Source organism: Salmo salar, chromosome 21 (genome assembly GCF_965601325.2).
Source record: "Salmo salar chromosome 21, fSalSal1, whole genome shotgun sequence".
Classification (NCBI taxonomy): domain Eukaryota; kingdom Metazoa; phylum Chordata; class Actinopteri; order Salmoniformes; family Salmonidae; genus Salmo; species Salmo salar.
Window position 1 is genome coordinate 27,228,746 of NC_138311.1, and position 26,779 is coordinate 27,255,524.

The following is a 26,779-nucleotide window of genomic DNA, read 5'->3' on the forward strand; positions in this document are numbered from 1 at the left end:
GAGTCAGACCCTCAGGGGCCTATGTTGATAGTGTGTGTGTGTGTGTGTGTGTGTGTGTGTGTGTGTGTGTGTGTGTGTGTGTGTGTGTGTGTGTGTGTGTGTGTGTGTGTGTGTATCTGACACCTGGGGTGTCAAGACAGTAAACGCTGTGCTGTCACACACAGTGAACTAGATGGGCAGACATGTCGAGTTCCAGCCCAATGTACAGAAGATTGTGCTTTACACAATTACCCAAACATTATCTCACAGTTCAAATATGTCACACCACCCAAACATATTGACAGGGGATGGCAAAGGACACTGGTTTTACAGCATATCTATTTTTCTCTATACATATTTGGGTTCAATGTTGCAAAGTCATGCCATGCAGTGAGTTTGAGAAGTGTGATGAGGAAGAGAGGATGAGAGTGTGACCCAGAAAGAGAGAAAGGAGGGGAGGAAGAAAGACAGACCCAGAAAGAGGAAGTGGGAAGGCAGACGTTCTGTTGGTTGCTTAAGGCTGAGATGAATCTGTTAGGTCTGCGTGTCAGAGGAGACAAGGGATATCCAGCCTAGCCGGAGGTGTGGTGTGTGTGAGGGAGAGGGAGAGAGAGAGGGAGGGTTAGGGAGGAGGGAGGGGAGAAGAGGCCAGGGAGGAGAGTTGGCAGGGGAAGGTCTGGGTGCAGTTTATGCAGCTGCTGAGAGTAGGAGCTGAAAAAGCACTGCCTGACACACACACACTCTCTCTCAAACACACACATTGAAAAAACATACAAATTAGTCCTTGAAGGCAAACTGTCAGGTGAGAATTTTCCTAAAACTAGCCCACCGAAGTCAGAGAGAGAAGCAGAGGCAGGGACAGGAGAGAGGGAACCAGATAAGACAGACAGAGAAAGAGAAAAGAGAGAGGAAGAAAGAGAGAATGCAGAATGAGAGGAGATGAAAGAGAGGGGCTGAGTGCTGCATTATTCTGCTCTGAAATCAGAGAGCCGTCGGCCCCAAGGGATTTGCACACACACACACACACACACACACAGACACACACACACACACACACACACACACACACACACACACACACACACACACACACACACACGCTATTAGCATGAGAGTGGGTGGCGAATCCTGAAAAGCCTGGGCTGGGGAAGGGTTGCTTTAGTAGTGAGGGTATGGAAGGTGAATCAGGGAAGGGGGTGAGAGAGAGATACACAGATCAAAAACAGGTTTTGTTTCTATTTAAAAAATACGAAAACTGTTCGCACTAAACTGAGGTCGTGAAGAATACTTTGTCTATTTTCTTTCAAAGAACTGAAATGTGTCATTTGCACTCAACCAAACCCTCTGAGCCTTGTGACATGGCAAGGAAAAACAACCTTTTATAGTAGGGGAAAATGTCCTAATATTGTCATAATCATATAACAAATGGCATATTTCAGACTTTCAGTGATAGGTATCGATCTACTTAAGTGCAACCAGGAAAAGGCCACTTGATGGAGTGTCCATCTGACAAAGGCTGGTAGTGTTGTCACTGGCCTGGTCTAGAAGGTCAAAGCTCGGATGCATGAATGCACACGTCCCCTTTCAGCTCCGCATTGAACCTCTGGAGCATGCACACACAGCCACCATAGGCTGAGTCACGGGCCAGTCCTACATCAGAGCTCCAATCAGAGCACTGACAGCATCTATCTCTCTCCCTCTCTTTCAAATGTAAGAGCACACACGTCAACTGAGCTCTGAGAAAAACAAGCAAACCTTTCAAGGCTGAAAGCCATTGAATGAATCTTTGTGGTAGAACAGTCAGAGCTCTGCGAGTGTGTGTGCATCCATGTGGGTGTGTGACTTTGTGCTCATGTAAGTTTGATTGTGTGTGAGGTAGTTGTAGTTGCCCCTGTATGTTTATGTGAAACAGTCAGAGCTCTGAGTGTGTGTTTGTGTCTGTGCATGCGTGTGTCAGTAAACCAAAACAGTGAATGCACACACACACCCCAGTGTAGGAGCAGCACTCTGGGAGGTCACAGTGATCCAGCCATCTGCTGCTGCAATCAGACACTGGAGCAACGCTGACATACACACACACACACAAAGCCCCATGGAAACAGTTAGAGTAGCACACACATTACTGGCAATCGCACACAGTACAGACACACTGGCAAACACACTGCTGCCACACACACACACACACACACACACACACACACACACACACACACACACACACACACACTGCTGACACAGACAGCCAAAGACACACACATAAAGACACACACACTTTGCACAGAAACACCCCCCACACAAACACATTCGGTTAGGGCAGCCAACATGCAAACTAGCACAGTGTCACGCACAATGTCTCACTAACACACAAATGCCACACGCACACCTCAGGCTCAGGTTTCAGGAAGCTCTTTGCACGCAGCTCAGCTAGCAGCAGCCGGTCCTAATCAGCACAATCCACCTGCAGATCGTTATGGATCGCTTACCGCAATCCACATATGGACAGACACACACACTTTTATAATATACACTTACTCAGACAAACCCTACTACTTTTCTTTAGCACGCACACACACACACACACACACACTTTCTAACACATGGACACCTCTCTTACACTCATACTGCGCCCTCACTAATCATCGGGGAATCCACCTTGAGATCGTTACGGATTCCTTATCACAATCCACACACGCGCACGTACGCAACAGCCCCCCCGCCGTGCCGGGCTAACCGGTTCCCCACAGGCGCGCCACGCTGCGTTAGCGCAGCCTCACCAGGGATAATTACAGACCAGCGCAGCGGGGCAAGCCTGGCCCCGTGCCAAGGCTGATCAGCGATACAAAGAGAAACGTGAAGCGAGAAAATCGGAAAGGGCCAAGAATATAGACCCCTAAAACTCAACTCTGGACCTCGAAGCCAGTTCCATTGCATTTTTTCATTGTTCCCTTCAAATCAGGGACTGATTTAGACCTGCGACACCAGGTGTGGGCATTTAAATATGTCAAAAGACAAAAAAGATTAGCCTGGATTTCAAGCATTCTGAGCAGCCCCCCCCCCCCCCCCCCTCCATTCTCTCTCCCCACTCTGGCTGAGCTGTCAGGCTGTGCACACTCCCTCTCAATTCAATTCCAATTTAACGGGCTTTATTGGCAAGGGAAACATATGTTTACATTGCCAAAACAAGTGAAATAGACAATAAACAAAAGTGAAATAAACAATACAAAATTAACAGTAAACATTACACTCACAACTTCCAAAAGAATAAAGACATTTAAAATGTCATATTATGTCTATATACAGTGTTGTAATGATGTACAAAAGGGAAAATAAACATAACTATAGGTTGTATTTAGAAGGGTGTTTGTTCTTCACTGGTTGCCCTTTTCTTGTGGCAACAGGTCACAAATCTTGCTGCTGTGATGGCACACTGTGGTATTTCACCCAATAGATATGGGAGTTTATCAAAATTGGATTTGTTTTCTAATTATTTGTGGGTCTGGGTTATCTGAGACATATATGGTCATACATTTGGCAGAAGGTTAGGAAGTGCAGCTCAGTTTCCACCTCTCTCTCTTTCAAATAAACACACACACAAACACGCTCATAAACACATTGGCGCTACCGAGCTCCGAGAGGCCTCCGGCGCTTCACTCCCTTCCCGTGCTACTGCGATTAGCCATGGCAGGAGAGAAGGCATGATATTGCGCAATATTTTTTTGTTGATGTTGCTTTGAGGCATCTCACTTTTGTTTATTTCACTTGCTCTGGCAATGTAAACGCGTGTTTCCGATTCGAATAAAGCCCATTTGAATTTAACTGAATTGAGAGAGAAAGAGAGAGAGAGAGAGAGAGAGAGAGAGAGGAGCTCGAGACGGAAAAACGGAGTACGTTTCCATAACTGAGCTCTCATCTCCGCCCTTCCATCTTCCCTCTCGCTGGTTCATTTCCACTTCTCCTCCCCCATTCCCTCGTTCTCCTTTCCGTTCAGGCTCCACCGCAGCAGATAAATGTCCGCGGCTCGAGAGGCGGCAGCTGGTATCTGGGGCGGTGACGGCGGTCGGCAGACGAGGGAAACGTATAGACTGTGTGTGTGTGTGTGTGTGTGTGGGTGGGTGGGTGGGTGGGTGGGGGGGGGGGGGGCTCGTTTTACTGCATTTGGGAATTAAATGGCCCTCTATAGCACAAGACAAGACCAGACGAGGCACGTTAGGGCATGTTGGGGGAAAACGCCCACCCTCCACCCCCATAGGGTAAAATGCCTCCTGAAAGTGTGTTAAAATAAATGTTATATGTTTAATTTAGACATTTTACAGTAATTGACTCTTAAAAGCTAAAGTATAGGTATCTTATTTTAATTAAATAAGTTAAATATCGAAACCAAATGGCATTGCACACCTCACTATTAAAAGGTTTTGATTTATTAAGGTCCCTATTTTCATTTGTGCACTTCCTGTCCAAATCATCCTAAAGTATCAAAAAATGGATTATGTAAATCAATGAAATTACTAATAGATTATCTGGACATGATTTGGAAAATGCTGATACAGTGCCTTCAGAAAGTATTCAGCCCCCTTGACTTTTTCAAACTTTTGTGGGATTAAAATGTATTTAATTGTATTTTTTTTGTCAACGATCTACACAAAATACTCTGTCAAAGTGGAAGAAAAATTCATTTTTTTTTATTAATGGTAAATAAAACACTAATATAATTTGTTTAGATAAGTATTCAACCCCCTGAGTCAATACGTTAGAATCCCCTTTAGCAGTGATTACAGCTTGTCGTTCTGGGTAAGTCTCTAAGAGCTTTGCAAACCTGGATTGTACAATATTTGCCCATTATTCTTTTTAGTGTTCTTCAAGCTCTGTCAAGTTGGTTGTTGATCATTGCTAGACAGCCATTTTCATGTCTTACCATAGATTTTCAAGCCGATTTAAGTCAAAACTGTAACTAGGCCACTATTGAACATTCAATGGCGTCTTAGTAAGCAACTCCAGTGTATATTTGGCCTTGTGATTTAGGTTATTGCCCTGCAGAAAGGTGAATTTGTCTCCCAGTGTCTGTTGGAAAGCAGACTGAAACAGGTTTTCCTCTAGGATTTTGCCTGTGCTTAGCTCTATTCCGTTTCTTTTTATCTTAAAAACTACCTAGTCCTTGCCGATGACAAGCATACCCATAACATGATGCAGCCACCACCACGTTTGAAAATATGAAGAGTGGTAATCAGTGATGTGTTGTGTTTTATTTGCCCCAAACATAACACTTTGTATTAAGAACATAAAGTTATTTCTTTGCCACATTTTTTGCTGTTTTATTTTTGTCCCTTATTGCAAACAGGATGCATGTTTTGGAATATTTTTCTTCTGTACAAGCCTCCTTCTTATTACTCTGTCATTTAGGTTAGTATTGTGGAGTAACTACAATTATATTGATACATCCTCAGTTTCCTCCTATCAAGGCCATTAAACTCTGTAAATGGTTTAAAATCACCATTGGTCTCATGGTGAAATCCCTGGGCGGTTTCCTTCCTCTCCGTCAACTGAGTTAGGAAGGAGTCCTGTATCTTTGTTGTGACTGGGTGTTTTGATACACAATCCAAAGTGTAAATAATAACTTAACCATGCTCAAAGGGATATTTAATGTCTGCTTTTTCACATGTTTACCCATATACCAATAGGTGCCCTTCTTTGCGATGCATTGGAAAACCTCCCTGGTCTTTGTTGCTGAATCTGTGCTTGAAATTCACTGAGGGACCTTACAGATAATAGGATGTGTGGGGTACAGAAATGAGAGTCATTAAAAAATCATGTTAAACACCATTATTGCACACAGAGTTCATCCATGCAACTTATCTGACTTGTTAAGCAAATCTTTACTTATTTGGGCTTGCCATAACAAAGGGGTTGAATACTTGACTCAAGACATTTCAGCTTTTCATTTTTTATTCATTTGTAAAAATATATATATATAATTCCACTTTGACATTACGGGATATTGTGTGTAGATCAGTGACACACAATCTAAATGTAATCAATTTTAAATTCAGGCTGTATCACAACAGGGGTGTGAATACTTTCTGAAGGCACTGTATAGAGTAACATTGACTTGCATTGGATTGCCTGGGGGCATTTTTGATTATTTATCTTTACGCTCCCCTACTGGTATATTAAAAAAAAATTATAAATCTAATTTCATTAGATTATATATATATATATATATATATATACTGCTCAAAAAAATAAAGGGAACACTTAAACAACACAATGTAACTCCAAGTCACTCACACTTCTGTGAAATCAAACTGTCCACTTAGGAAGCAACACTGATTGACAATAAATGTCACATGCTGTTGTGCAAATGGAATAGACAACAGGTGGAAATTATAGGCAATTAGCAAGACACCCCCAATAAAGGAGTGGTTCTGCGGGTGGTGACCACATACCACTTCTCAGTTCCTATGCTTCCTGGCTGATGTTTTGGTCACTTTTGAATGCTGGCGGTGCTTTCACTAGTGGTAGCATGAGACGGACTCTACAACCGACACAAATGGCTCAGGTAGTGCAGCTCATCCAGTATGGCACATCAATGCGAGCTGTGGCAAGAAGGTTTGCTGTGTCTGTCAGCGTAGTGTCCAGAGCATGGAGGCGCTACCAGGAGACAGGTCAGTACATCAGGAGACGTGGAGGAGGCCGTAGGAGGGCAACAACCCAGCAGCAGGACCGCTACCTCCACCTTTGTGCAAGGAGGAGCAGGAAGAGCACTGCCAGAGCCCTGCAAAATGACCTCCAGCAGGCCACAAATGTGCATGTGTCTGCTCAAACGGTCAGAAACAGACTCCATGAGGGTGGTATGAGGGCCCGACGTCCACAGGTGGGGGTTGTGCTTACAGCCCAACACCGTGCAGGACGTTTGGCATTTGCCAGAGAACACCAAGATTGGCAAATTCGCCACTGGCGCCCTGTGCTCTTCAAAGATGAAAGCAGGTTCACACTGAGCACATGTGACAGACGTGACAGAGTCTGGAGACGCCGTGGAGAACGTTCTGCTGCCTGCAACATCCTCCAGCATGACCGGTTTGGCGGTGGGTCAGTCATGGTGTGGGGTGGCATTTCTTTGGGGGGCCGCACAGCCCTCCATGTGCTCGCCAGAGGTAGCCTGACTGCCATTAGGTACCGAGATGAGATCCTCAGACCCCTTGTGAGACCATATGCTGGTGCGGTTGGCCCTGGGTTCCTCCTAATGCAAGACAATGCTAGACCTCATGTGGCTGGAGTGTGTCAGCAGTTCCTGCAAGAGGAAGGCATTGATGCTATGGACTGACCCGCCCGTTCCCCAGACCTGAATCCAATTGAGCACATCTGGGACATCATGTCTCGCTCCATCCACCAACGCCAAGTTGCACCACAGACTGTCCAGGAGTTGGCAGATGCTTTAGTCCAGGTCTGGGAGGAGATCCCTCAGGAGACCATCCGCCACCTCATCAGGAGCATGCCCAGGCGTTGTAGGGAGGTCATACAGGCACGTGGAGGCCACACACACTACTGAGCCTCATTTTGACTTGTTTTAAGGACATTACATCAAAGTTGGATCAGCCTGTAGTGTGGTTTTCCACTTTAATTTTGAGTGTGACTCCAAATCCAGACCTCCATGGGTTGAAAAATTGGATTTCCATAGATTATTTTTGTGTGATTTTGTTGTCAGCACATTCAATTATGTAAAGGAAAAAGTATTTAATAAGATTATTTCATTCATTCAGATCTAGGATGTGTTATTTTAGTGTTCCCTTTATTTTTTTGAGCAGATTATATATATATATATATATATATATATATATATATATTTCACTTTTTGTAAATGACAAAATATTAGATCAATTTAGCTCAACATCATTTTGTTGGATCGACTTAAATTGAGATGAGAGATTAGATTTTTAGTTGAGCAAGTGTTAATAAAAAATGTGTGACAAAGTGATTTCTGATGTGTTTAACCCTGGTGGGTGTTCTACTCCAAGACAACATAATACAGCCATAATCATATGCATGTTATAGGAATTAGTTAGTGCTGTGTACACGCAACACAGAGATAGGCTACACACACAAACACCCACCCACTCACTACTCACACACACCACAAGCAAACAAACTAGCCCGTGCTGTGTGTGTTTGAGTGTTTGTTTGAGTGCGTGTGTGAGAGAGAGAGGAGGGGGGTGTAATTAGACAAAAAATACATTTCATGCAGTTCCTCACCCAGCTTGTGCAGCCCTCACAAGCACACACAGACAGACAGCCGGGCGAGCGGGCGAAGGGGGATTGATTTATAGAAATCTAATAATCTAGATCTGCACATTGTTCGTCATTGTATTATCAAATCAACCAACTCTGACACTGACAGGCAGTTGAACCAAGAGTGGAAAGAAGGCTGGGAACTCCCCGATGAGAAAACCCCCTATTTAGAACCACATAGGCCCCATTATAGGGCCGTTTGCCGAGCAGTTCCCAGAGTGGGGCAGAAGCAACTCGTGCAAGAGAGTAGGCCTAAAAGTATTTATGCTAGAGGGAAATCAGTGAGTTAGCCTACAGTGCATTTGGAAAGTATTTAGACCCCTTGACTTTTTCACATTCTGTTACGTTACAGCCTTATTCTAAAATGGATAAAATAAAAACATTTCCTCATCAATCTACACACAATACACCATAATGACAAAGCGAAAACAGGTTTTTAGAAATGTTTGCAAATCTATTGTAATGAAACAACAGGGAGCAGGTCTCAAACCCTCGACCTTCTAGCCCGAAGTCCAGCGCGCTATCGACTCTGCCACAAAAGCATGCTGAAGTGGCAGAGTCGATTTCCGCACTTATAAACCCAGGGTCGTTACACTACTCCCTCCTTGGCTCACCGGCCAAGCACACGCACTGTCGTGGATGCAAGGTCCGATCACTTCTGACACCAATGTAATGAAACAGGCAGCGAGCAGGTCTCGAACCCTCTACCTTCTAGCCCGAAGTCCAGCGCGTTATTGACTGTGCCGCAAAAGCACGCTCAAGAGGCAGAGTCGATTTCCGCGCTTATAAACCCAGGGTCGTTACAGTATTAAATATAAAAACAGAAATACCTTTTTTACATAAGTATTCAGACCTTTTCCTATGAGACTCGAAATTGTTTCTATTGATCATCTTTGGAGTCCACCTGAGGTAAATTCAATTGATTGTACATAATTTAGAAAGGCACACACTAATCTGGGGAATCCCCAAGATCCCCAAGAACAGAGTTGCCTCTACCATTCTTAAATGGAAGCAGTTTGGAACCATGGAAGAAGTTTGGAATCACTTTCCTGACCAAGGCCTTTCTTCCCCTGATTGCTCAGTTTGGCCAGGGGCCACCTGGCCAATTATATATATTTTTTTTCACCTTTATTTAACCAGGGAAGCCAGTTGAGAACAAGTTCTCATTTACAACTGCGACCTGGCCAAGATAAAGCAAAGCAGTGCAACAAAAACAACAACACAGAGTTACACAAACAAACATACAGTCAATGAAACAAAATAAAATAAAAATAGAAAAATCTATGTACAGTGTGTGCAAATGTAGAAGAGTAGGGAGGTAGGCAATAAATAGGCCCGAGAGGCAAAAATAATTACAAATTAGCATTCATACTAGAGTGAAGGATGTGCAGATGATGATGTGCAAGTAGAGATACTGGGGTGCAATAGAGCAAGCGGGCAAGTAACAATATGGGGATGAGGTAGTTGGGTGTGCTATTTACAGATTGGCTGTGTACAGGTACAGTGATCGGTAAGCTGCTCAGACAGCTGATGCTTAAAGTTAGAGAGGGAGATATAAGACTCCAGCTTCAGAGATATGTGCAATTCGTTCCAGTCATTGGCAGCAGAGAACTGGAAGGAAAGGTGGCCAAAGGAAGTGTTGGCTTTGGGGGTGACCAGTGCAATGTACCTGCTGGAGTGCGTGCTACGGGTGGGTGTTGCTATGGTGACCAGTGAGCTGAGATAAGGCGGGGCTTTACCTAGCAAAGACTTATAAAGTTGCTGCAGGGGGTGCTGAGATGTTGGCCAGGGTAGGGGTTGCCAGGTGGAAAGCATGGCCAGCCGTGGAAAAATGCTTCTTGAAATGATCGATTATTGTAGATTTAACAGTGGTGACAGTGTTTCCTATCCTCAGTGCAGTGGGCAGCTGGGAAGAGGTGCTCTCATTCTCCATGGACTTTACAGTGTCCCAAAACTTTTTGGAATTAGTGCTACAGGAAGCAAATTTCTGTTTGAAAAAGCTAGCCTTAGCTTTCCTAACTGACTGAGTATATTGGTTCCTGACTTCCCTGAAAAGTTGCATATCAAGGGGGAGAACGCCACAGGATGTTTTTGTGCTGGTCAAGGGCAGTCAAGTCTGGGGTGAACCAAGGGCTATATCTGTTCTTAGTTTTACAATTTCTGAATGGGGCATGTTTATTTAAGATGGAGAGGAAAGCACTTTTGAAGAGCAACCAGGCATCCTCTACTGACGGGATGAGGTCAATATCCTTCCAGGATACCCGGGCCAGGTCGATTAGAAAGGCCTGCTCGCTGAAGTGTTTTAGGGAGCATTTGATAGTGATGAGGGTTGGTCGTTTGACCGCGGACCCAGTACTCACACAGGCAATGAGGCAGTGATCGCTGAGATCCTGTATGAAGACAGCAGAGGTGTATTTAGAGGGCAGGTTGGTCAGAGTGATATCTAAAAGGGTGCCCATGGTTACGGATTTCGGGTTGTACCTGGTAGGTTCCTTAATGATTTGTGTGAGAAACTGAGCAATAAGGGGAAGAAGGACCTTGGTCAGGAAAGTGACCCTCATCCAACATATTACTACTTTACTCAAAAGCAAGTGGATTATTTATCTTAAGACTTTCCTACGTTTATATATAAAAAAAATATACATAGATTTAACTTCATTGGAATATATCTATAACTTTAAAAAAAAGAGATCAACTTACCACCAATCGTTTTGAAGAAATATCTCCAAAAGTCATGATGACACAGAGGAAAAGTTTTGTTCAGCAAGAACAGTGACAGCAGGGAAAAGTTTTGGGAAAATAATTTGGTGATATTTTGTGGTCTTTATGTGAATTACGGGGGGGGGGGGGCGGTTGCCCCCTACTACTACTACCCTAAGGTTTAGGCTACCGTTAATTCCTGATTTCACATTTGTTTATTGTTTTTTCGCTTGCTTTGGCAATGTAAACATAGCCTTTGTTTTCCATGCCAATAAAGCACATTTTAATTGAATTGAAAAAGCGAGGCACCATTCCCAGTTGGCCTCTATCGGGAAGTTGAGTTTGTGCGAGCCCCAAAATGTAGGCTATTAATGCTTCCTTCCTCCAGCTCACGACGACCCCCCCCCCCCATTTCATATGAGGTTGACTTCAGCCATGGGCGTAGTTATTCTCCCTCTGTGTACTAGCCAGCCTACTGACTGCAAGGCGCCGTGCGTCACCCCTGGGTCAAGGCCACGGTCCAAACAACGGCTCCGGTTTCTCTCCGAATCCTGCGTGTCGCCAAACACTGCGCGCTCTCTCTCCCATTGTGACACACAGACAAACACACAATCTATCGGTCTCTTTCTCTCCCACATAGGCTACTGTCTATTTCTATGACACGCATTCTACCAGACTGTTAAACTCTCTATACGCTAGGCCTACTCTCTGACGAGACCTAGTAGAGGCAGAGAGGCGAGGCTATAGTACGCAGTGCGTGCAGCCATGCCTGTGTCCTGCGAATGTTCAGTAGTATCCAATTACATCACATGCAGCGATACTGGGGGAATAATTATTCCCGTGTGACAATAAGATTGTTATTTCCAGGCACTTCGCGGGTCTTTTTTTTTTTTTTTTTTTACAGAGACGTTCAAACGGAGTGGTGGGGGTAGATTTCTGGAGGACCATGGACACTTTTTCATAAATCAAAATCCAGTTAACCAGATTTGGAGACATGGCGGGGGCCAATGGTTAGCAGAATAATTAATATCCATTATTCTACAACCCTGGAGACGTGATTTGGCACACACACACACACACACACACACACACACACACACACACACACACACACACACACACACACACACACACACACACACACACACACACAGTGTTGTATTACTCTACTTCCCTATATATGATCCATGATTGACAAGGTTGACAATGTGACAGGAGAATAAACACAGCCAGTGGTGAAATGTGTATCCTGCTTGTTTATTAGATGGAGTGTACAGCAGAACAATAGAAGTATGCCTAAACTGGGATTGGTGCAGCGATTGTATGTGGTTTGAGAGGGGACTGTATAATTATGTGTAGATAGGATTCTGTGTTAGGTCTATATGCGCATCCCCAAATGTACCCCTTGCCCCATACCTCTTGTGCACTTGTGTAGATTACTGTTTCACTAATAGCTATCCAGTTCTCCATAAGTGCACTGGGACTACGGGGTTGATTTGGGAAAGGAACACCCTTGTCAGGATGTTCAGCAAAATCACATCTCTCTTTTCATCAGCCCGTCAACCACACAGCACCTCTAACAGCCTGCTAATCACATTGCGGTTCTCTAGAAGTCAGCCAATGACATAGTGTCGAAGGTCAATGACAGACCGTCAGAGGCTCCTACTGTCCTTGTGGCAGCCGCTACATCAAAGAGACAGGTGACTGTGTGTCAAAGTGTGTGTGTGTGTGTGTGTGTGTGTGTGCACATGCATTTCTGTGAGACAGGCATCAAAGAAAGAGTGTAAGTGTGAGAGACACATTTTAAGAAAGTGTGTGTGTGTTCAATTTTACTGCTCCCACCCCCATTGAGGCCTAAACAGCAGGACATGGAGACCATTTAGGGGTCAAGTTAACCTTTTCACATTCCAGTCAAAAGCATCCATACAAAAATATAGAGTATACACTAATATATATACAGTACATTGTCTCTTATAAATACAGTATAACAGTTTATCAAACAAACTCAAACCTGTGGGCAGACCACAGCATTTCATGGAAAAAAGAACATAGCTGCATAAAAGTACGAAAAACAACGGACGTTTTACAAGAGTAGCAACATTAGTAATGCCATATGTAAAGACAACAACAGGTGTGATAGAAGTTAAACTGTTCAAATACTGGATTTTGTTCGTTTAAATCCCCAGCTATCGTTGGGACATGAATTGTTCTAAGATATCTCTTGCTACCTCTCCCCATTCCCTATCTTGGTTTCACAATTCCATCACCCCCTCCCTTTCTTTACATTTTTTTCCTCCCTCCATTTATCTGTCTGTTTTGAATTGAGGCCTTTTTAGCATGTTGAGTTGAGTTAGAGAACCTGTATGGTCAGCTACTGTAGCATTAGCACCAGATGGGTAAACTACAAAGCAGGATCAATGAGTTAGCCTGCTAACTTATAAACAAGCAGAAATAACTACAGATTTTCTGGTTAATTAAGAAGGCTAAACTTAGATTTGGGTTTTGGTTGTTGAGTCAATTAGACCATGCCCATTTCAAGCTTATCTTCCTAAAAAAGAAAAAGTTATGTCAGAATATTCAGGTAAGTTAGCTAGCTAACTTGTTTAACTTGTGTTGTATTATACCCCTCAGAGCTCCGAAAGTCACATATAATGCTGGGCATTACCGTGATCGCAACATGTTCTTGGGAAGGATTTGCTAACAGAAGTCATACAGTAAAAAAAAGAAGCCATAAATAACATAATAAACACAAGCTAACAGCATAAGCAGCAGGTAGTCTAGAGGTTAAGAGTGTTGGGCCAGTAACCGAAAGGTCGCTGGTGCAAATCCACGAGCCGACTTGGTGAAAAATCTGTCGATGTGTCCTTGAGCAAGGCACTTAACCCTAATGTCTCCTGTAAATCGTTCTGGATAAGAGCGTCTGCCAAATGACAAAAAAATGTAAATGTAAAAATAACATGGAGAGCTCAGTGAGCAAGTGACTGTGCAGTTCCTGGGTACATGACAATAGTCTTAACGGTTTTCCTCTCCTTTGAACATTAAACACACATTTTGCTTTCACCTATCCTGTCTTTTCAGATCAGTGCAGATGAAGGAAAGGAGGTGAGGAGAGGAAGCCCCTTGGGACTAGTGATATGCTAGCCTGGGTACCAGGACAGTCTGTTCTTTCCTTAGCCAGCTCTGCAGTTGACTAGGACTGAAGCAGAGTCAGACTGGCACCCAGGCTAGTGTGTAGCATTAGGGTTGAAGGCTGTTTAAAGCACTATAGCTGCTTTGCTGGTTTTGTTACGATGCTGTGTAAGTCAGATAGCAAAGCAGGATAGTGTGTGTGTGTGTGTGTGTGTGTGTAGTTGGAGGTTATTAAATAGTAAAGGATGTGGATTAATAATGGATCCTGACAGACCTAACACAGAAACCCCTCACTATCCCTCCTTCGCTCCCTTTCTCTCTTCCTCCCTACGTATCCCCCCTCAGAATGAATCTCTCGCTTGCTCTGTCTGTCTGCCTCTCTCTTAGGGTCCTCTGTCTTTCAGGGTCATGTCAGGGGAGTAGAAAAGGACGTTGGTGTCATCATCATCCTCGTCACTGAAGTCTCCCAGCTCAGCCTGCGTGTAGTGCACCGCCCCAGCATGGTACTCCCTGATACGCGTCCTGTCACACAGCCGAGACTGCAGCGCCAACTAGGATCACACACAGAAACACATATTCACAGAGTTAACAGAGTCACACACACACACACACCACACACACACACACACACACACACACACACACACACACAAAGAGACAGACACGCACACATTTGGCAGAGCCGAGATGTGTGCTGATTGTAGTGCCACAGGCAGTTGAGCCGCATGGTTAGAAAACTGATCAATATCACAGAGAGGGAGAGGGGGGAGGGGGGGGGGGGGGGGGACAGAGAGAGAGTGCAAGCCACAGAGGGGGAGGATGAGAGAGAAAGCGTAACAAAGGAGAGAGATATGAACGACAGATAGAGAATTAGACAGACAGAGAGAGAAAAAGAACAAGAAACAGAGGGAGAGATGTGAACGACAGATAGAGAATTAGACAGACAGAGAGAGAAAAAGAACAAGAAACAGAGGGAGAGATGTGAACGACAGAGGATGAGATAGCATAATAGAAACAGAGGGAGAGATGTGAACGACAGAGGATGAGATAGCATAATAGAAACAGAGGGAGAGATGTGAACGACAGAGGATGAGATAGCATAATAGAAACAGAGGGAGAGATGTGAACGACAGAGGATGAGATAGCATAATAGAAACAGAGGGAGAGATGTGAACGACAGAGGATGAGATAGCATAATAGAAACAGAGGGAGAGATGTGAACGACAGAGGATGAGATAGCATAATAGAAACAGAGGGAGAGATGTGAACGACAGAGGATGAGATAGCATAATAGAAACAGAGGGAGAGATGTGAACGACAGAGGATGAGATAGCATAATAGAAACAGAGGGAGAGATGTGAACGACAGAGGATGAGATAGCATAATAGAAACAGAGGGAGAGATGTGAACGACAGAGGATGAGATAGCATAATAGAAACAGAGGGAGAGATGTGAACGACAGAGGATGAGATAGCATAATAGAAACAGAGGGAGAGATGTGAACGACAGAGGATGAGATAGCATAATAGAAACAGAGGGAGAGATGTGAACGACAGAGGATGAGATAGCATAATAGAAACAGAGGGAGAGATGTGAACGACAGAGGATGAGATAGCATAATAGAAACAGAGGGAGAGATGTGAACGACAGAGGATGAGATAGCATAATAGAAACAGAGGGAGAGATGTGAACGACAGAGGATGAGATAGCATAATAGAAACAGAGGGAGAGATGTGAACGACAGAGGATGAGATAGCATAATAGAAACAGAGGGAGAGATGTGAACGACAGAGGATGAGATAGCATAATAGAAACAGAGGGAGAGATGTGAACGACAGAGGATGAGATAGCATAATAGAAACAGAGGAAGAGATGTGAACGACAGAGGATGAGATAGCATAATAGAAACAGAGGGAGAGATGTGAACGACAGAGGATGAGATAGCATAATAGAAACAGAGGGAGAGATGTGAACGACAGAGGATGAGATAGCATAATAGAAACAGAGGGAGAGATGTGAACGACAGAGGATGAGATAGCATAATAGAAACAGAGGGAGAGATGTGAACGACAGAGGATGAGATAGCATAATAGAAACAGAGGGAGAGATGTGAACGACAGAGGATGAGATAGCATAATAGAAACAGAGGGAGAGATGTGAACGACAGAGGATGAGATAGCATAATAGAAACAGAGGAAGAGATGTGAACGACAGAGGATGAGATAGCATAATAGAAACAGAGGGAGAGATGTGAACGACAGAGGATGAGATAGCATAATAGAAACAGAGGGAGAGAGACAGCAACAGGGAGAGGGAGAGAGACAGAAAGAGGGAGAGAGACAGAGGGAGAAAGACGACAGGACAAATAGTGGGAGGCTGAGAGCGAGAGGGCGTGAAAGTGTGGACTTGCTGCGGAGGGGAATAATGTTTTGATGCTGTTACGGCTACGCCCCCCCCCCCCCCCACCAATCTCACACCTGATGTGTGTGGGAGTCGCATGCCATGATGAATACCAACTGCCTGTTAGTCATGAAAGAGCACACACACACACACACACACAAACACATAACTCCCAGTTGCTCAAACACAGACACACTCATATGTCTATTTCTCTGTTTCTCTCTCTCTCACACACACACACACACACACACACACACACACACACACACACACACACACACACACACACACACACACACACACACACACACACACACACACACACTCCCCGTTGCTCAAACATAGACACAATCAGGTCTATATCGCTGTTCCCCTCTCTCTGTCTGTGTCTCACTCTCTCACAAACACACTCCGCGGATACACACATCATCGCTGACATTTAGGTTGAAGGTCACATCTGACTCCTCTCTCTCTGAGTGTGCTCACTCTCCATTAAGAACAACAGCAGGGTGTGTGTATGTGTCTGTAATCTCCCTCCCATCTCGTGGTCTAATCATATGCTTTCCTGGCCCCTTAAACACCTCTACTCTCTTGTTCAGCGAAATGGGCTGAGTAAATTGTAGCCTCGCTACTGTTATTTTTCACTGTCTTCTTACTGTTTTTCATTTCTTTACTTATCTATTGTTCACCTAATACCTATTCTTTACTTAAAAATTGCACTGTTGGTTAGGGCCTGTAAGTAAGCATTTCACTGTAAGGTCTACCTACACCTGTTGTATTCAGCATTTCACTGTAAGGTCTACCTACACCTGTTGTATTCAGCATTTCACTGTAAGGTCAACAGCTGTTGTATTCAGCATTTCACTGTAAGGTCCATCTACACCTGTTGTATTCAGCATTTCACTGTAAGGTCTACCTACACCTGTTGTATTCAGCATTTCACTGTAAGGTCTACCTGCACCTGTTGTATTCAGCATTTCACTGTAAGGTCTACCTGCACCTGTTGTATTCAGCATTTCACTGTAAGGTCTACCTACACCTGTTGTATTCAGCATTTCACTGTAAGGTCTACCTGCACCTGTTGTATTCAGCATTTCACTGTAAGGTCTACCTGCACCTGTTGTATTCGGCGCATGTGACAAATAAAGTTTGATTTGAAATACAGCCACTCAGCAGTGTGTGGAGTCGCACAGCACCAGACCTGGGTTAAAATACTATTTCATTACTTTCAAAGACATTTGGAAGGAAGTATTTACTCAGACCATTTCTCTGAACAAGAGAATAGAGGTGTTTAGGGGGCCAGGAAAGCATATGATTAGACCACGAGATGGGAGGGAGATTACAGAAGTGTTTAGGTGAGGGTTGTACCTGTATGCCTGTAGGACTGAGCTGGCTCCAGGTGTCTCTGTCCAGGCCAAAGACGAATGCGTTGGCCAAGCCATGGAGAGGGGCTGAAAGGACATGGAGCAAAGTAAGAGAGAACACTGGATCCTGGGGGTAGAACGCATTATGGAGCCTGGAGAGGGGAGAATGAGGGAGGGAGGGAGAGAGAGAGAGAAAGGAAAAAAACGTTAATTTACATTATAGAGACGATGCGCATGGAGGAGAGCGAGGGAAGATGTATGGAAACAAACAAACCAGCTACACACATGCGCGCGCACACCCAAACACAGAACACCAACAACAAAAACGTCCACAGCTCAATACTTCACAGTAAAGGAGATTGGAGGCAGAGACACAGGGGAGAGAGGCAGAGACACAGGGGAGGGAGGCAGAGACACAGGGGAGAGAGGCAGAGACACAGGGGAGAGAGGCAGAGACACAGGGGAGAGAGGCAGAGACACAGGGGAGAGAGGCAGAGACAAAGGGGAGAGAGGCAGAGACACAGGGGAGAGAGGCAGAGACACAGGGGAGGGAGGCAGAGACACAGGGGAGAGAGGCAGAGACACAGGGGAGAGAGGCAGAGACACAGGGGAGAGAGGCAGAGACACAGGGGAGAGAGGCAGAGACACAGGGGAGGGAGGCAGAGACACAGGGGAGAGAGGCAGAGACACAGGGGAGAGAGGCAGAGACACAGGGGAGGGAGGCAGAGACACAGGGGAGAGAGGCAGAGACACAGGGGAGGGAGGCAGAGACACAGGGGAGGGAGGCAGAGACACAGGGGAGAGAGGCAGAGACACAGGGGAGAGAGGCAGAGACACAGGGGAGGGAGGCAGAGACACAGGGGAGGGAGGCAGAGACAAAGGGGAGAGAGGCAGAGACACAGGGGAAGGAGGCAGAGACACAGGGGAGAGAGGCAGAGACACAGGGGAGGGAGGCAGAGACACAGGGGAGAGAGGCAGAGACACAGGGGAGAGAGGCAGAGACACAGGGGAGGGAGGCAGAGACACAGGGGAGAGAGGCAGAGACACAGGGGAGAGAGGCAGAGACACAGGGGAGAGAGTTCAGAGAGGCAGAGACAGGAGAGGAAAAGAGAGCGAGAGATACAACACAGAAAGATAGCACAATTAGACCCAACCAAATCATGAGAAAACAAAAAGATAATTACTTGACACATTGGAAATAATTAACAAAAAAATGTAGTAAACTGGAATGGTATTTGGCCCGAAACAGAGGGTATACAGTGGCAGAATACCTGACCACTGTGACTGATCCAAAATGAAGGAAAGCTTTGACTATGTACAGACTCAGTGAGCATAGCCTTGCTATTGAGAGAGGCCGCCGTAGGCAGACCTGGCTCTCAAGAGAAGACAGGCTATGTGCACACTGCCCACAAAATGAGGTGGAAACTGAGCTGCAGTTCTGCCAAATGTATGAGCATATTAGAGTCACATTCAGTGCATTTGGAAAATATTCAGACCCCTAGACCTTTTCCACATTTTGTTACGTTACAGCCTTATTCTAAAATGGTTGAGATCATTTTTCCCCCTCATCAATCTACACACAATACCCCGTAATGACAAAGCAAGAATAGGTACAATTAAAAAATATATATATATCAACTGAAATATCACATTTACATAAGTATTCAGACCCTTTACTCAGTACTTTGTTGATGCACCTTTGGCAGCCATTACACCATTGAGTCTTCTTGGGTATGATGCTACAAGCCTGTATTTGGAGATTTCTCCCATTCTTCTCTGCAGATCCTCTCACACTCTGTCAGGTTGGATGGGGAGCATCGTTGCAAAGCTATTTTCAGGTCTCTCCAGAGATGTTCGATCGTGTTCAATTCCGGGCTCTGGCTGGGCCACTCAAGGACATTCAGAGACTTGTCCACAAATCCACACCTGCGTTGTCTTGGCTGTGTGCTTAGGGTCGTTGTCCTGTTGGAAGTTGAACCTCCGACCCAGTTTGAGGTCCTGAGCACTCTGGAGCAGGTTTTCATCAAATCAAATTGTATTTGTCACATGCGCCGAATACAACAGTGAAATGCCTACTTACAAGCCCTTAACCAACAATGCAGTTTTAAGAAAGAATACCCACGAAAAATCAATAAAAGTAACAAAGTAACAAATAATTAAAGAGCAACAGTAAAATAACAATAGCGAGGTACCGGTACAGAGGGTGGGGTCAATGTGTGGGGGCACCGGTTAGTTGGTTAGTCGAGGTAATATGTACATAGAGTTACTAAAGAGTTATTAAAGTGACTATGCATTAGATAATAAACCGATAGTAGCAGCAGTGTAAAATGGGTGGGGGGACAATGCAAATAGTCTGGGTAGCCATTTGATTAGATGTTCAGTAGTCTTATGGCTTGGGGGTAGAAGCTGTTTAGAAGCCTCTTGGACCTTGACTTGGCGATCCGGTACTGCTAGCAGAGAGAACAGTCTATGACTAGGGTTGCTGGAGTCTTTGACAATTTTTAGGGCCTTCCTCTGACACGGCCTGGTATAGAGGTCCTGGATGGCAGGAAGCTTGGCCCCAGTGATGTACTGGGCCGTACACACTACCCTCTGTAGTGCCTTGCGGTCGGAGGCCGAGCAGTTGCCATAGCAGGCAGTGATGCAACCCGTCAGGATGCTCTCGATGGTGCAGCTGTAGAACCTTTTGAGGATCTGAGGACCCATGCCAAATCTTTTCAGTCTCCTGAGGGGGAATAGATTTTTCACTCAAGGACCTCTGTACTTTGCCCCGTTCATCTTTCCTTCGATACTGACTAGCCTCCCAGTCTGACATACACTGTAAACTGTGGGACCTTATATAGACAGGTGTGTACCTTTCCAAATCACGTCCAATCAATTGAATTTACCACAGGTGGACTTCAATCAAGTTGTAGAAACATCTCAAGCCTGATCAATGGAAACAGGATGCACCTGAGCTCAATTCGAGTCTCATAGCAAAGGGTCTGAATAATTATGTAAATAAGGTATTTCTGATAAAATATTTCAGAAAATCTGTTTTCGCTTTGTCATTATGGGGTTTTGTGTGTAAATTGATGAGGAAAAACATTTATGAAATCCATTTTAGAATGCAATGTATTTCCCTCAGATTACAGACCCACAAATCCAATTTTGATAAACGTCCATATCAATTAGGTGAAATACCACAGTGCGTCATCAAAGCAGCAAGATGTGTGACCTGTTGCCACAAGAAAAGGGCAACCAGTTAAGAACAAACACCGTTGTAAATACAACCCATATTTATGTTGATGTATTTTCCCTTTTGTCCTTTAATTAACACATCGTTGTAAACAACACTGTACATAGCCATAATATGACATATGAAATGTCTCTATTCCTTTGAAAATGTTGTGAGTTTAATGTTTACTGTTCACTTTTGTTCATTATCTATTTCACTTGCTTTGGCAATGTAAACATACATTTCCAATGCCAATAAAGCCCTTTGAATTGATAGACAGCAAGGGGGACAACAGACAGAGAGAGAGGGACGACACATAGGGAGCGAGAGAGACGAAACAGAGAGAGAGGGTGCTTTATATCAGCGTTTAAGAGCCCATTAGGCAGTGGGAGATGGCAGGCTTACACATTCTTGGCCGCAGCCCTGACAGCACGCAGCACTTTACAAGAACAGTGCTCAACTTCCTCTCTTTCCATCCCTTTCTACACACATCTCTCTCTGCATCCTTAAGTTTCTTCACATCTCTCTCCACATCTCTCTCCACCCTCTCGCTCTTTCGGCTTCTTTTTTCCTGACACACTCGTCCATATGCTCTTCCTCTCGGCTCTACCTTCTTTCTGTATCGATCTCAATTTGTTTGTTTCCATCCTCATTCTCTGTCCATGCCAGCCCTCTTCAGCTTTCCTCCCTATCTCTTCATCTTCCTCTCCCTCTCTTTCCATCCTATTTCCTTTTACTCCCACTCAGTAAGAAGAGAGGGTGTAGAGGGTCTGCTTCCCTCCTTTCATATTTATCTATCCCTCTCTCCCTCCACACTCTTCCCATCCATCTCCACCTCTCTCTGTAACTGTATTTCCATTCATCCTGCTTCCCTTATTTCCTCTTTCCCTCTCTTATAAGTCTTTCTATTTTTGCCCCACTATCTCTCTCTGTCTGTTTTCAAATACGCTCCATCTCTCCCTCACAGTTCGTCCTCTTCACCTCCATCTCCCTATATCAGCCCTTCTCTAATCTAATGTAATCCTGCAGTATAGGACCTGTCTAGGGCTGTCCCCGACTAAAAATGTTGTCTGTTGTTTCGATCAATCGATTGTTCTTTTTCCATATATAGACAAACCCTATGTTTGAATAAAATCAACTCTATGTAGGGTACTTCGCCTGATGCTTTAAGCACTGAATTAATAACTAAGACACACAAATTACTAAAGAGGGAGCCAGAGATCAATATAGCCTAACCAGAAGAATAAAACCTGTTTCCAAACATACTCTCCTCCTCCCACTGCTGCTGGCCTTCACAGATTCTGCTGTTATGCTCCTGAAGTTGCTGGTAATAGGCTACACCAGCGGGTGGAAACCTTTTCCATTTGGAGTGCCAAGTTATTCTACCATTTCTTTCTAATGATCTGTGTGCCAGTTATGATGTTCATGTGCTCGTGGAACAGTTTCATTTAATTTATAAAGTCTTCATATCTCAAAATCAATGTCATGTGGTTAATTAAAATTCTATCTAAATGAAAATGATACAAATCTAAAAGTAACTTCTAATGCCAATATGTAAAAATAGCCTACATAAAGCCAACAAATAAAAGCATTGTAGGCCGCAGGTGGAAAATATCTGGATAAAAATAAATATCCTATAAATCACATTGGCTAAGCATGGCCTGTCTGCAAGGAACTTGAAACATTGTATCAACTATTAATGTGTCCAGCCTGAAGCTCAAGCTAACAAACTTGCAACATTGTATAAAATATTCTGGGCCTCAGTTTCCCATGCCAGTGAGCTCTGGACAGACAGACAAAGCTGTAAGCTATTTTGTGCAAGGGATAGGAAGTAATCAGGTAGGCCTTTTTTATTCCACCGGATCAGAGCAAGACATTTTTTCCTCTTTCATGCTGAGTGGTTATCGAAAGGGAGAGAGCTGGAAAGATTGTTCAAATAGGCTACATTGAGGAACTAATGTCATTCTCAATGGATGTAAAAACAGTCTTTTACTTGCTTTTTAAGGCGAAGACAAAAATACTTTGAGAAGCTCCACGGTGATGGTGAGTTAAGACAATCAGAAATACTATCAGATCCACAAATGGGCACATTTCTCAAATCAAATCAAATTTTGTTGGTCACATACACATGGTTAGCAGATGCTAATGTGAGTGTAGCGAAATGCTTGTGCTTCTAGTTCCGACAGTGCAGTAATATCTAACAAGAAATGTAACAATTTCACAACAACTACCTTATACACACAAGTGCAAAGGAATGCATAAGAATATGTACATATAAATATATGGATGAGCGATGGCCGAACGGCATAGGCAAGTAGATGATATAGAGTAGATGGTATAGAGTACAGTATATACATATGAGATGAATAATGTAGGGTATGTAAACATTATATCAAGTGGCATTGTTTAAAGTGACTAGTGATACATTTATTACATCCATTTTTTAATTATTAAAGTGGTTAGAGATTTGAGTCAGTATGTTGGCAGCAGCCACTCAATGTTAGTGATGGCTGTTTAACAGTCTGATGGCCTTGAGATAGAATCTGTTTTTCATTCTCTCGGTCCCCGCTTTGATGCACCTGTACTGACCTCGCCTTCTGGATGATAGCGGTGTGAACAGGCAGTGGCTCGGGTGGTTGTTGTCCTTGATTATCTTTTTGGCCTTCCTGTGACATCGGGTGGTGTAGGTGTCCTGGAGGGCAGGTAGCTTGCCCCCGGTGATGCGTTGTGCAGACCTCACTAACCTCTGGAGAGCCTTACGGTTGTGGGTAGAGCAATTGCCGTACCAGGCGGTGATACAGCCCGACAGGATGCTCTCGATTGTGCATCTGTAAAAGTTTGTGAGTGTTTTTGGTGACAAGCCAAATTTCTTCAGCCTTCTTCACCACACTGTCTGTGTGGGTGGATCATTTCAGTTTGTCTGTGATGTGTACGCCAAGGAACTTAAAACTTTCCACCTTCTCCACTACTGTCACGTCGATGTGGATGGAGGGGTGCTCCCTCTGCTGTTTCCTGAAGCCCACGATCATCTCCTTTGTTTTGTTGACGTTGAGTGAAAGGTTATTTTCCTGACACCCCACTCCGAGGACCCTCACCTCCTCCCTGTAGGCCGTCTTGTCGTTGTTGGTAATCAAGCCTACCACTGTAGTGTCGTCTGCAAACTTGATGATTGAGTTGGAGGCGTGCATGGCCACGCAGTTATGGGTGAACAGGGAGTACAGGAGAGGGCTGAGAATGCACCCTTGTGGGGCCCCAGTGTTGAGGATCAGTGGGGTGGAGATGTTGTTTCCTACCCTCACCACCTGGGGGCGGCCCGTCAGAATGTCCAGGACCCAGTTGCACAGGGCGGGGTCGAGACCCAGGGTCTCGAGCTTAATGACGTGTTTGGAGGGTACTATGGTGTTAAATGCTGAGCTGTAATCGATGAACAGCATTCTTACATAGGTATTCCTCTTGTCCAGATGGGTTAGGGCAGTGTGCGGTGCGATTGCGTCGTCTGTGGACCTATTGGGGCGGTAAGCAAATTGGAGTGGGTCAAGGGTGTCAGGTAAGGTGGAGGTGACATGGTCCTTGATTAGTCTCTCAAAGCACTTCATGATGACGGAAGTGAGTGCTACGGAGCGACAGTTGTTTAGCTCAGGCCCTTGAAGCATGTGGGAACAGCAGACTGGGACAGGGATTGATTGAATATGTCCGTAAACACACCAGCCAGCTGGTCTGCGCATGCTCTGAGGATGCGGCTAGGGATGCCGTCTGGGCCGGCAGCCTTGCGAGGGTTAACACGTTTAAATGTTTTACTCACGTTGGCTACGGTGAAGGAGAGCCCGCAGGTTTTGGTAGCGGGCCGTGTCAGTGGCACTGTATTGTCCTCAAAGCGAGCAAAGAAGTTGTTTAGTTTGTCTGGGAGCAAGACATCGGTGTCTGCAACAGGGCTGGTTTTCTTTTTGCAATCTGTGATTGACTGTAGACTGCCACATAAGTCTCGTGTCTGAGCCGTTGAATTGTGACTCTACTTTGTCCCTATACTGATGCTTAGCTTGTTTGATTGCCTTGCGGAGGGAATAGCTACACTGTTTGTATTCGGTCATGTTTCTGGTTGCCTTGCCATGATTAAAAGCAGTGGTTCTCACTTTCAGTTTTGCGCGAATGCTGCCATCAATCCACTGTTTCTGGTTTGGCAAGGTTTTAATAGTCACCGTGGGTACAACATCACCGATGCACTTGCTAATAAACTCGCTCACCGAATCAGCGTATACATCAATGTTGTTGTCTGAGGCTATCCAGAACATATCCCAGTCCATGTGATCGAAGCAATCTTGAAGCGTGGAATCAAATTGGTCGGACCAGCGTTGAATAGACCTGAGCACGGGTGTTTCCTGTTTTAGTTTCTATCTACAGGCTGGGAGCAACAAAATGGAGTCGTGGTCAGATTTGCCGAAAGGAGGGCGAGGGAGGGCTTTGTGTGCATCGAGGAAGTTAGAGTAGCAATGATCCAGAATTTTGCCAGCCCGGGTTGCGCATTCGATATGCTGATAAAATTTAGGGAGCCTTGTTTTCAGATTAGCCTTGTTAAAATCCCCAGCTACAATAAATGCAGCCTCAGGATGTGGTTTCCAGTTTACATAGAGTCCAATGAAGTTCTTTCAGGGCCGTCGAGGTGTCTGCTTGGGGGGGGGGGCTATACATGGCTGTCATTACAATCGAAGAGAATTCTCTTGGTAGATAATGCAGTCGGCATTTGATTGTAAGGAATTCTAGGTCAGGTGAACAAAAGGACTTGAGTTCCTGTATGTTGTTATGATCACACCACGACTCGTTAATCATAAGGCATACACCCCCGCCCTTCTTACCAGAGAGATGTTTGTTTCTGTCGGCGCGATGCGTGAAGAAACCAGGTGGCTGTAGACTCCAATAACATATCCCGAATAAGCCATATTTCCGTGAAACAGAGAATATTACAATCTCCGATGTCTCTCTGGAAGGCAAACCTTGCTTGAATTTCGTCTACCTTGTTGTCAAGAGACTGGACATTGGCGAGTAGTATACTCAGGAGCGGTGAGCGATGTGCCCGTCTACGGAGCCTGACCAGAAGACCGCTCCGTCTGCCCCTTCTGCGGCACCGATGTTTTGGGTCGCCTACTGGGATCCGATCCATTGTCCTGGGTGGTGGTCCAAACAGAGGATCCGCTTCAGGAAAGTCGTAAACCTGGTCGTAATGTTGATGTTGCTTTTATATCCAATAGTTCTTCCCGGCTATATGTAATAAGACTTAAGATTTCCTGGGGTAACAGTGTAAGAAATAATACATAAAAAACGAAATACCACATAGTTTCCTAAGAACGCGAAGCAAGGCGACCATCTCTGTCGGCGCCATCACGAAAAAGAGGCCTAGGTCTAGTTTACATAATCAGGTGTGTGTCCTTACTCAAGATTGATAGGAGCGCTCTAAACAAAAGACAATGAATAAATTGACAACTTGGAATGAAAAATGGAATGAAATGTACCAAAACCTTTTCCTCACAAGTGTTGCCCTGGTTGTGCGCTCTGCAAACAACGTGTCCACTCCTACAATGATAACGGTGAGACTGTAATAATATATTGAATGCATTAACATAAATTACCGTAACCAAACATTAATTATGGTCATTAACGGTAAATGTACTACTGGTGATACTGGTGTGCAAACTCTGCGGCCTCCGCAATGGATTAA

General features: G+C 44.7%; 1 protein-coding gene across 2 annotated transcripts in view; it reads right to left on the reverse strand.

Annotated features, from left to right (window-relative positions):
• Positions 1–14,311: 14,311 nt before the first annotated feature.
• Positions 14,312–26,779, reverse strand: part of si:dkey-100n23.5 (uncharacterized) — a 101,145-nt gene continuing 88,677 nt past the window's right edge. For both annotated transcript variants that reach the window (XM_014164938.3, XM_014164939.3), the window contains 2 exons: positions 17,857–18,004; positions 14,312–14,639 (listed from right to left, as the gene is read on the reverse strand). In XM_014164938.3, coding sequence (XP_014020413.1) covers positions 14,472–14,639; positions 17,857–18,004 — 316 coding nt within the window. In that variant the 3' untranslated portion in view covers positions 14,312–14,471. The remainder of the gene's footprint in view (positions 14,640–17,856; positions 18,005–26,779) is intronic.